Source organism: Esox lucius, chromosome 12 (assembly GCF_011004845.1).
Source record: "Esox lucius isolate fEsoLuc1 chromosome 12, fEsoLuc1.pri, whole genome shotgun sequence".
NCBI lineage: Eukaryota > Metazoa > Chordata > Actinopteri > Esociformes > Esocidae > Esox > Esox lucius.
This window is the reverse complement of record NC_047580.1, coordinates 23747575-23758310: the sequence shown is the minus strand read 5'-3', so window position 1 is coordinate 23758310 and position 10736 is coordinate 23747575. Positions and strand designations below refer to the sequence as shown.

Here is a 10736-nt window from a genome sequence, read left to right as displayed (position 1 = left end):
TCACATCTACAATAAAACATTATCATATTACCCTCATCAACCGAATCAGTTTTTTTAAAAACAATAAAACCCTCCTTGAGATTGCATCAAATACAATTTAATATTCTTTAGGGGTTATTGCAATTTTTAATTTGTCATGAAATTCACCATACAAAACCAGTTTATGTCTATGTCTATGGTCAGGCCCTTAAATACGTCACTGATTGCTACAAAACACACCTCGCCACACCTACCGTTGGAGAAATGTGCATCCAATTATTTGATTTACTGTTGTACATGGAAGGTGTGCCTAGCAAGAAACAATAATAATTTTCAATTGTAGATAATGGGGCCTAAGAATATTATTTTTTGGTAACCTCTGTTCAGTATGTTCAGTACAAAGGTAGCCGACTGACTGATCTGATCTTTAAACCGTCTTGCATCGTAAATAGCAACTCATATTTTGTAGATCTGCCACAATTCACCCAAGATAAATGTTGCTCTTCCCAACGCAAGTAGTACCAGGCCTAACCACTGGGGGAAACATTTTATTTTTTTATTGCATATATTTTGTTGGATCACTACAGTCAATGTCAACAGGACGGGTGAAAGATAAATGCATTAATTATTGTTTGCTCCGACACGCAAACCCTTCTCATGATTGGCTCTGTTCTGGTGACTGACTCGTGTGGTATATTTTCTTTATTGTCTCTTCCTCCCAGGTGTCTCAGCTCACCCTGGTTCCAGAGCGCAAAAAACGTCCTGAAAGCAGCTTGTGTTTCTGATCAGCTGGTCTGTCACAAAAAAATACTCTCTCAGTGAACTTAGAGATGGCGAAGATGGAGCTTGCACCACTTAGACCATGGGATGACTTCTTCCCAGGAGCTGACCGATTTGCCAAACCCGACTTCGGGGATTTAGCTAAATGGAACAACCGTGTGATCAGCAACTTGTTATACTATCAGACCAATTATTTCGCAGTGGCTATCGTTGTGTTTCTGATCGTGGGGTAAGTCAATTAGTATTTACCCCACCCTGCTGCTAGCTAGCTGGTAGCTTATTTGATTAGCCTGCATTCCGATACAGACCGCCAGCTAACAGTACAGTTGTTAGAAATGTTGCGTTTTTTTTATCAGTGAGCATGATTTCCACATCTATTGTTCACATCCTCTTCACAGTCATTACTGCTACGGCGACCACATTGGAGTTGCCGTCATGCGATAACATTCTGGTACTAGCTGGCCTGCTAAAAACAAATTTAGTGTCACCACTTTTTCGATTCGGCTTCCTGACACTGTGCATTTAATCATGATGACCATGATGAGCATTTTGTCAGGTTGTACGTTTTTGTCAGGTTGTGTAGGATAGGCTACTTGTAATCACATTTCATCAAATTATAATTTGAGTGCGTTTACATTTTTTGAAATAGCCTTTACCAGAGATGAGTTTGCTAAGTTGTCTTTATCTCAGACAAACACTAAGCATATTTACTTTACATACATTTTCATTGAGAAATTCTTAAGTTTTAATTAATACATTGTATAATAGGTATTTGCTTAACGGTAGCTCTGATATTATCTTAGATGGCTTAGATGAACACCTTTACACTATAGATATGTTTTCATCTTATTCCAGCAATCAGGTTGTTGCACTGATACTAAAAACAAATTGTATGTGTTGTAATAACCTAATTGTTGTTTGCATAGCCATGCATATAATTTGAGTGGAGGACTATGTAATATCTTTCCCTTTTTCTGGGTTTTGTGTAGGTTTCTGAACCCTCTTGGCATGTTTCTGGGTGGAGCCGTAGTCTCTCTTGTCTTCATGGGCTCCGTGTGGGCAGGAGAAAACAAGAATTTCATCAAGAACTTCAAGAAGAAGAACCCCACTCTGTTTGTCATCGCAGTCATGGGAACCAGCTACTTCCTGCTGTCGCTGTGTGGTGGAGTGATGGTCTTCATCTTTGGAATTACATTTCCCTTGCTTTGTAAGTCCATGAACAATCTCGCATTCTTAAGGCCAGTGTCTTTGACATTGTACTGCTGCATTAAGATTCTAGTCCAGCAGTACGCTTTGAGGGATGTACTGCTCATCCCTACGCACACAGTAAATACCATGTAGATTTAGCCTAGCTTCCAGGTAATGTTCCAAATCACAGAAGATAGAGCAAACGTTTTATTTCCAACCACTCTAATTGTGACACATTTTCTGGGTTTAGTATGCGTGTAGTTCAGTACCTTGCTTTCAATAGTATGCGCCACTGTTTGAAAATAAATAGCACTCAGGCTATCCAAACCACCACGCCCGAACAGTACCAGATTCTGCTACCATAGCTGGGCCTTGACATAAAACTCCATATTCCTTCTCCTACCAGACCAGATGGGTAGCTTGGCTGATGCGACCCCCTTGACTCACAGTGCAGGGAGAGCTGTGACTCACTGTTCTGGTCAGGAGCCTATTTTAACTGCAATATTTGCCCAGAATGTGTAAGCAATTTAAGTGGTTTTTGTTTACAAGCAATTTGTATGCACAGCACCCCAAGCTTCCTCATGATTTGACTACGCCAGTGATTTTGGCAGTGGACATGATAGTTTGGTTTCCTGGGCCAATGCTTTAGTAAAACATGGATCAAACGGTGATATCCAACCAGCAGGAGACGCTGCATTGAAACATGCGTGTGCAACCCCATCTCTATCAACGCCTCGGATCGACTACGTCAAAACACACTTTCCAGACTTTCAGGTCAGGAGGACTTTGAATCAGGTATCAGCCGGGATACGAGATGGGCAGACGATTGGTGGAAACTTGGCACAGGCTAGTCTGTGAGCCAGTAGAGGATCACTGAAGCCCTGAAGCATGTTTTCTGAAAAAAAAAAGCCACACTATGCCCAACACTGAATCAATGGATTGCAAGTGTCAGTAGAGCAGATCTGGTAGAGCGCTGTGATTCCAGAGCGCTGTGATTCCAGAGCGCTGTGATTCCAGAGCACTGTGATTCCAGAGCGCTGTGATTCCAGAGCGCTGTGATTCCAGAGCGCTGGTCCCGGGCCTGCTTTGGTACAGCGGGACGCATTCAACTCCACAAAATCCAGAGTAGAGCAACGGGGAGAAATTGGGAGAGATGCATTTTTCCCCCCGACCTACCGTAGACTGACTGCTGGTTTCTGAAATACGAAACAACGTTAGGTCAGGCGACTTGGTGCTTGGTGAAAAGGAGTGCAGGCAACAGCTGTATCACTAGTGGAAACTGGAGGCGGTCTGTCTGTGACGCAAAAGGCCTTCACATGAAGACTGTCTTGTGGCTGCATCTGTGTGTTGACTGGTTGCTATGTACTGACTCATCTACATTTACTGGCTTACATCATGCAGTCAGAATCTCTGATGAGGGAAGATGCTGCTTCTTAACCTGTTAGTCAGTTTTTTTTTATATTTTCCTACCTGGAAAATACGTGATCCTTCTCCGTTGGAGTTGCATTTAGAGTAGGGCGAACGTATAGAGGCTGTTTACCCTGTTTTAGAGGCTACTGCTTGTTTTGGCTCCCAAACTATATGGTTGGTTAAATTAACTGCAAGGTGTTTTAAGATTCTAATGAAATCACACCTTATCTTACCTCTTCCGGAGTATAACGTCATATATGCCAGAGCATTTTGATTCAAAGAAGGTTTGAGTTAAGAAGGGGGTAAAAAGTCCAGTTTTATGCTTTAGCCACAAACACATGTATAAGACCAGCCAACTATGTTATTTGGCTTACATTTTACCTTCTGACAGAATGGGAACGTGCTACTACGGGAATCACCCCTGAGGGTAGCGCATCGTGAGCAGGTAGGAAACTAATCCAGCCTTTCTTTCTGTAGTGATCCTAGTCCATGCATCTCTGAGGCTGCGCAACATGAAGAACAGACTGGAGAATAAGATCGAGGGAGTGGGCATGAAGAAGTCCCCCATGGGCATTGTCCTGGATCTGCTGGACCAACAGGAGGAGAAGATCAACAAGATCCAGGACTTCCTGGAGTCAAAGCTAAACAAGGAGTGAGGGGGAAAAAAATGAAATGGCACCTACACCTTCGTTCCTAAATTCAACATTTGTGTTTTTCCTTTAACACTGAAAATTTGTTTATTTGTACCCCACACTATGTCAGTGGTGTCGCATTTCCTCTTTTATTCCTATATCCAATCATGCTGTTCAGCACAATGCACATTATGTATTAATGTCATTGTATGTCTGGGCACATTTAACAATGTACATTGTTCTGTGTTGAACTTGACATAAATAAAGCTGCATGCCAAAATCCAATAACTAATTTAATGTAATACATCTAGATGTATTATCTTTTAACTTTTTTGTTTTCCTATATGGCAAATAATTTAATCTGAAACAGTTTTGTTTGCTACCTCAAAATAATAGCCCTTTCTATATTTTCTGTCTAAGCGCTGAACTGGTGTAACTGGGCTCCTCTCGAGCAGTGACTTCTTATTGATCATTAGCAATAATGTCCCTCTTGTTACTTCAGACCCTGTGGGTTGGGCTTGAGATCAACATATCATGGCTATGCAATATGGGGAAAAGAACGGCACATGTAGCTTTATTAGTTGAACTGGTCATCATAATGACATGTTGTGCTTTCATGTATTTCATCTAATGTGCTTTTCCCTGCATCTCCTGTACTTGTGTATTTGCATAAAGCATGTAGAAAACCAATGTTTGCTTTACAAAAAGCACAGTGTGGCACTAAAATATTAAAAGATTGTCAGTGCATGGATTATACCTCTGCACTATTAAATATCACGGACACATTATGAATGCCTGGTGGTGCGTTTTATTTGTAATTTTTGTTTTGAAAAGGGAGGTTCTGATTATGTATTTTCCTAATAAGCCAATGTTTAGAGATTTATTTTCTAAATCTGCTGTATTAATATGAAAATCAAATGTATTCCAGGGATCAGTTGCAGATAGTGTATTAAATAGATTTCATGATGATTTGATGATGCTATTCAGATCCCAGAAATCATTACACATGCGGTTTCTCAGGTCGGACATAGAGGCCGTCTTAGGTAGAATTACGCAGAATCACAATGTGTCTGATTTAGCCAGATTTCTTTTAGGAGGTTGCATGGTTATGTAATGGTTACAGTTTCAAAGAACAGTTCAGAGAATGTTATGAGTCTGTAACTACTATTTTGTATGTTTTCTTTTCATTGATGAGTAGCCATAATGTAACCACGGAATTGTAAGTAAAAATTTGCGTTTCCCCATAAGAATAAATAAACTTAATTTAAGAAAGGAAAACTGTCTGTAAACTATGTTATTGATAGAAAATATTGAGATAAGACATTTGTATGTACACTCGTCATTTATGTCCACACAAATCAGTTAGCATTCTGCTAATTCTCCTTTGAAATCCATTCTATGATCCACAGTGTTTTTTAAGCAGTATAAAGACCCATAGCAATTTCATAGTGCTGTCAGCAATATCAATTAACACCAGTGCGAAGTTACCTGATAGAATGTTTTTGATAAGCTGTAGTTTAAAGTCAACAGTAGCTTATGTATTATATGGACTTAACCACACTTGGATAACACAAAGTGATTGAATTTCACTCAGTTATAATTATTTATTCATAGACATTCTTCATTTTAAACTGCTGTACTTATAATATGCACATTGTATGGAGTATATCTCAAGTAACATTCAAGTTACAAACCTAAAGGAGCAAAAAGTGTTGTGTCTGACCAGGAGTACTCTGGCAGACCATTTGGGGAAGCTGACTATTGTTAGTTGAGCAGGTTTTTTCTGGGGTTACATGGTTGCAAATACACATGAAAAAAGAGTAAACACGAAGAACAAACAGCTGTCTGAAGGTGTTTCAGATTGCTCAGAGATTGAAGAGACTGGTTTCTCTAGATTCCAATTCTTTTGGGAGTGGCACCTGTCGGAGTAATAAGTCACACAAACAGAAACAACTATGAGAATGTTTTCATTGGTAACATAGGATACACTTATTTATGTATTATTAATCTTCTAGCCCTTTAAATTGTACATAGGCTTTCAAAAGTATTAAATCCCTTGAACGTTTCCACATTTTATTGTGTTACAACATTTAGTATTTATTCAGTTTGCCACTGATCAACACAAAGTAAAAAATAAAATCTATATATTTTTCTAAAAGAAATACAAAACAGCTAATAATCAATTGCATAAGTATTCGCCCCTTAGATATGACACACCAGAATCAGCAGTTGGTGGTGCAAACCTATGTAATTAGTTGAATGGAGTCCACCTGGATGCAATTAAGGTGTTTCAGATTAAATACAACTGTCTCTGGGAGGTCACACAAGTGGTTACACCTGTCTCTGGGAGGTTACACAAAAAACATCATCATGCAAATCTGTCAATTTGCTTTGAATTATGGGTTTAACCTGATGAACACACAATTATAAAAGAACATTTTTAAACTATTGAATATCCCCTGGAGCACAGTAAGGAATATGGCACACCTTTGCATCTGTCTAGAACTGGCTAACCTACAAAAAAAGACTATCTGGGTGAGATGGGCAATAGTCATAGAGACCAATAGCAACTCTGAAGGACTTATAGTCTTCCCTGGCTGAGATGACACTGTACATACTGCACAATAGCTCAGGGGCTTCACAAAAGTGTTTGTTATGGGAGAGTCGCAAAAATATAGGCCTTGTTGAAAAAAATCACATAAAATCTCAGCTAGAGTTTGTCAGAAAGCATGTGGGAGACTTTGAAACAATAGTTGGAAGAAGAGTTCACGGTCCGCTGAGACCAAAATAGAGCTTTATGGCCACAAAACTAAGCGCTATGTTTGGCACACGCCTAACACCACACATCATCCTGAGAACACCATCCCTGCTGTGGAGCAGCATCATGATATGCTTCCAGGCCCTGGTGCTTCTCTGCAAGCTTGTCAAGACAAAGGTCAAAATAGATGCAGCGAAGTACAGAAAAATCCAGGGGGTAAAAACCCTGCAAGTCTACAAGAGACCTGGGACTTGGGAGAAGATTTATCTTTCAGCACAACAATCACCTTAAACATAAAACCAAAGCCACACTCAAGTGGCTTATAAACAAAAAGTTAAATGTCCTGGAGTGACCCAGTCAAAGCCTGAAATGCAATCCAACTGAGACTCGTGGCTGTAATAGCTGCCAAAGGTGCCTCTACCAAATATTGACTGTAGGGGTGAATACATATCTAATTAATTATTTTATGTTTTGTATTTTTGATTGAGTTTTATTTTTAGTTTTGAAATAATTGATTGTGCTCTCAAAATTCATATAAATAATTTAATAAAAAAATATTATCTAACTCCACAAAATGTGATAGTGGTCAGATCAGTCAAAATCCAAACCACAGAAGATCTATGGAGTAGATTGAAATTTCGAGTGTTTCTACATTCATTGTAAATGTAACATATGTTGATTCAGTTGCAGTTGCACTTTTTACACAGATTGAATCTAGGCTTTCAGTAAACTAAAGTTCGCGAACGTTATGACTGTTAGTAACCCTGTGCCAATCGGAGAATGATTTGTTGTACTTACAGCTTTCAGATAGGCCACATTGCTTTTTTTGATCTCGTTAAGAAGTTCATCACGGGGTGTCAAATCCACCTTGGGTGGCTGCCGCCTCCGAGGGACAGGCTTCAGTGTCTTCATCACATCTTTCAGCGTGGCCTTCAGTTCTACCATCTCATCAACGCTCGTGTCCTTTTGTTTTCCTGTTGTCTTCCTGAGCTGGACGTTCAGCCTCTCCGTTTTCCTCTCCTCCCGATGGTCCAGATCAAGAAAAGGGTCACGCTTTTTGGGAGTTCTCTTCAGCTGGATGTTCCTCAGAGGGTTACCAGACGAGTCTGTACTGGGGTCTTGTGGTAGAATGCGGTTGCACTGGGCTGTGTGGTTAACCTGCTTGCATTGACGCTGCTCAGCTGTGGAGGAGGGCTCTGGATTAAGCTTTGCGGGAACCTGTGGACCCTGGGAAAGCTGCGGCACGAGGGCAGCAATTTCAGGAGGGATGTAACCCAGCATCGACAGCAGCCCAGGGGGCAGGTTCAGTGCACGCTCATACATCTCCAACATCTCCTTCTGCTCCTTCTGCTGCTGCTTGTTTTGCTCCTCTTTCCTCTGCTGTCTCTGGCGGTCCAGGTTTCTGGACAGGAGGTTAGTCACCACCATCCTGGGTCCTGCCTGCTCAAAGTGGTAGCCCATCTTTAAGAGGGTGTTGTTGGCCTTGAGCAGGCGCGCCACCTCCATCTCTGCGTGGTGGCCCAGCATGTGTCTCTGGTTGTGGAAGCGGAGCTCCGTGAGGGTCTCGTTGAACTGGAGGCAACGGATAATGGCAACGATTCCCTTCCCTGTTATGAAATTAGACTCTATGTTCAAGGTGGTGATGCTGCGGTTCTCTCTCAGCATTTTGGCCAACATGAATGCAATGTTTTCGTCTGCACCAGTGTTGGCTATGCTGAACGACTTGACATGTTTGTTCTTCTTCAAGGCATCAACATAGTCTAAAAGCATTTCTTTGGGAATGTTTTCTATGTTGTTCAGGTTTATGTCTGTGACAGCAGGGTTGTTGTTGCGTATTTTATCTAGGGTGGTTTCCAGGTTTGTCTCATTCCCTGAAGGCCTTGATGTCTTTTTGGCCCCACCAAGGCCTCCAAGGCCTCCACCAAGGGCCCCACCAAGGGCCCCACCAAGGGCCAGCTTTGGAATATTGAGTTTGTTTATTACCCTAACCTCTTTCTCTGGGACAAAACATGCCCTCTTCTCCTCTGGAGTCATCTCAGGTATTTCTGATGGGATATTTTTCTGTTCTGTGCTTTCAGTCTCTTTCTCCTCTTTCATGTCTGCAAACCCAGGAGAAGCTTGCAGGGAGCTGGCAGTGTTTACAGTGTTTGTGCTTTTGTTTTCAGATGACTCTTTTAAATGTTCATTCGTTGGATTTTCATGTTCTTCTGTGACCCTTTCCTCTTTTATGGCTATGTCATTGTTCTCATTCTCTTCTAACTCCCTTTTTACATCCTCTTCCTTGTCTTCTATCATTTCTTCTATGATCTCCTCTATCTCTTCCTCTCGTTCAACACCGTCTGTAGCTTCCATTTCGATTACTTCTTCCATCTCCTCATACACAGTCTCTACGTCTTTACGGTTTTCTTTTTTTTCAGCATCCTCTTCCATAGTTTTCTGAAGACAAGTAGTGCATTTAATAATACAGCATTGTGCAGTAAAAAAAAAATCTATTCATGTGATATACTATTTACTGAAGGCTACAGTATATTATCAATTGCTTATGTAATTTCTTACCTTACTGGCCAGTAGGATGACAGGGACCCTCTCCTCCTCTAGCATGCGTTTGGACTCCTTTTCCCAGTATAGATAGTCTACCAGGCCCCTGTGGTCAAATGAGCCCGTGGGCGTCTTCTCTGTCTGGCTCTTCTGCCTCTGACCCACCGGCACCCTCTCATCTGGGGCTATAACATCCATCTCTTTCTGGAGCTCTTTCAGCTCCTCAGGAGACAAGTGTGCCAAGATATCATCTTCATCAATGTCTTCCTCATCATCAGAATCTGGCTTGTCTTTCTTCTTTTGGTCCTTCTGTCTCTGACCAAGCGGTACTTTCTCATCTGGAGCCAAAACATCCATCTCTTTCTGGAGTTCTGTAAGTTCCTCAGGAGACAGACTAGCCAGGATATCGTCTTCATCTATGTCTTCCTCATTTATGTCCTCCATGTCCTGGTTTCTATGTTTGGACATGCTAGCAGTGGTTTGACCAAAAAAAACGACTTGTCAATCAACCTAAAAAGAAAATATATAATCTACAATGACTACAGTTCTAGAGGTGAGTGGACAGTGCTACTGACTCGGTGTCTTGCTGCTAAATGTACTGCACACACCACAAGCAAAGTCTAAAATTACCCACAAGACCGCATGGGGGATATTTATGGTGTAAGAGTGCCAGGAGAGACATACTAACATATTCCTATTTCAGCAGCTTGAGTCAGCTGGACAGGCTTCATGATCTTTCAGCATGGCAGTTGATCGGGAGACAGGAAGAGTTTAGTGACGGACGTTAACAGATGGAGAGATTTTTTACAGGCCTTGGACGGAGTCCAGGGTCCACTGCATAGCGGTCCTTGCTCAATCCATGGAAAATGTAATAATATCTCTTTGATGCAGTACATAACAACGGGTAGCTGATATGGGCAGTTGATGTGACGTCTTTTCTCTGTCCAAGGGTATTTAGAAAACAATAAACAGAACTAGTATTTTTTACAATTAATTTCTACTCCTTTGTTAAACACCACATAAATGAATCATATGCAGAAAACACCAAAAGTATTTGGACAGTGATGTTTTTTTTTAGCTCTGTATTCCAGCAATTTCGATTTTAAATGCTACAATGATTATGGGTGCAGACTGTCAGCATATATGACAGCATATTGGGCACATTCCCCTTCTCTTTCTAGGTACCAGTAGTATATAGACAAGTTAACATTATGTATAATAAAGTTATGTTTAGTATATCCTATAACTGTCTGAAGTATTGGACCCATGGACACCCACATTCTCTGTACAAGATGAACATTTACCCATTTACAACCAGAAGAATGTATAGTTTATATACAGAGCAATATAAAGTTCATATTGAAGAAGAATTATTGGACCGCATGTTAAAGATGAGCAAAAAAGCTCATGAAAAAAACAACATTTCGATTTTTCATATTTTAGATCTAAAA

At 40.8% G+C, this 10736-nt stretch overlaps 2 protein-coding genes across 3 annotated transcripts; one reads left to right on the top strand and one right to left on the bottom strand.

Annotated features, from left to right (window-relative positions):
- The first annotated feature begins 312 nt into the window (after nt 1–312).
- On the top strand, nt 313–5267 carry LOC105013729 (PRA1 family protein 3). Of its 2 annotated transcripts, XM_010875475.3 has the most exons (4): nt 313–382; nt 702–988; nt 1749–1966; nt 3835–5267. In XM_010875475.3, exons 2-4 carry the CDS (start codon nt 810–812, stop codon nt 4011–4013), a joined length of 576 nt encoding a protein of 191 aa, XP_010873777.1. In that variant the 5' UTR covers nt 313–382; nt 702–809; the 3' UTR covers nt 4014–5267. The 2 variants fall into 2 exon arrangements, with proteins under 2 accessions (XP_010873777.1, XP_010873776.1); XM_010875474.4 differs by lacking the exon at nt 313–382 and having other exon boundaries at nt 550–988.
- A 301-nt stretch (nt 5268–5568) lies between these two features.
- lmod3 (leiomodin 3 (fetal)) lies at nt 5569–9893 on the bottom strand. The gene is made up of 3 exons (XM_010875473.3): nt 9304–9893; nt 7546–9183; nt 5569–5908 (listed from the first exon to the last, which is right to left on the bottom strand). Exons 1-3 carry the CDS (start codon nt 9751–9753, stop codon nt 5855–5857), a joined length of 2142 nt encoding a protein of 713 aa, XP_010873775.2. The 5' UTR covers nt 9754–9893; the 3' UTR covers nt 5569–5854.
- Between the last annotated feature and the right edge of the window lie 843 nt (nt 9894–10736).

Excerpts from the sequence above, each read along its gene's own strand:
- LOC105013729 (XM_010875475.3), top strand. The coding sequence starts at position 810 with ATGGCGAAGATGGAGCTTGCACCACTTAGACCATGGGATGACTTCTTC. Across the intron at positions 989-1,748 it reads GTTGTGTTTCTGATCGTGGG|GTTTCTGAACCCTCTTGGCA; the intron begins GTAAGTCAATTA and ends GGTTTTGTGTAG. Across the intron at positions 1,967-3,834 it reads AATTACATTTCCCTTGCTTT|TGATCCTAGTCCATGCATCT; the intron begins GTAAGTCCATGA and ends TTCTTTCTGTAG.
- lmod3 (XM_010875473.3), bottom strand. The coding sequence starts at position 9,753 with ATGTCCAAACATAGAAACCAGGACATGGAGGACATAAATGAGGAAGAC. Across the intron at positions 9,184-9,303 it reads TCATCCTACTGGCCAGTAAG|AAAACTATGGAAGAGGATGC; the intron begins GTAAGAAATTAC and ends ACTTGTCTTCAG. Across the intron at positions 5,909-7,545 it reads ATGTGGCCTATCTGAAAGCT|GTGCCACTCCCAAAAGAATT; the intron begins GTAAGTACAACA and ends TTACTCCGACAG.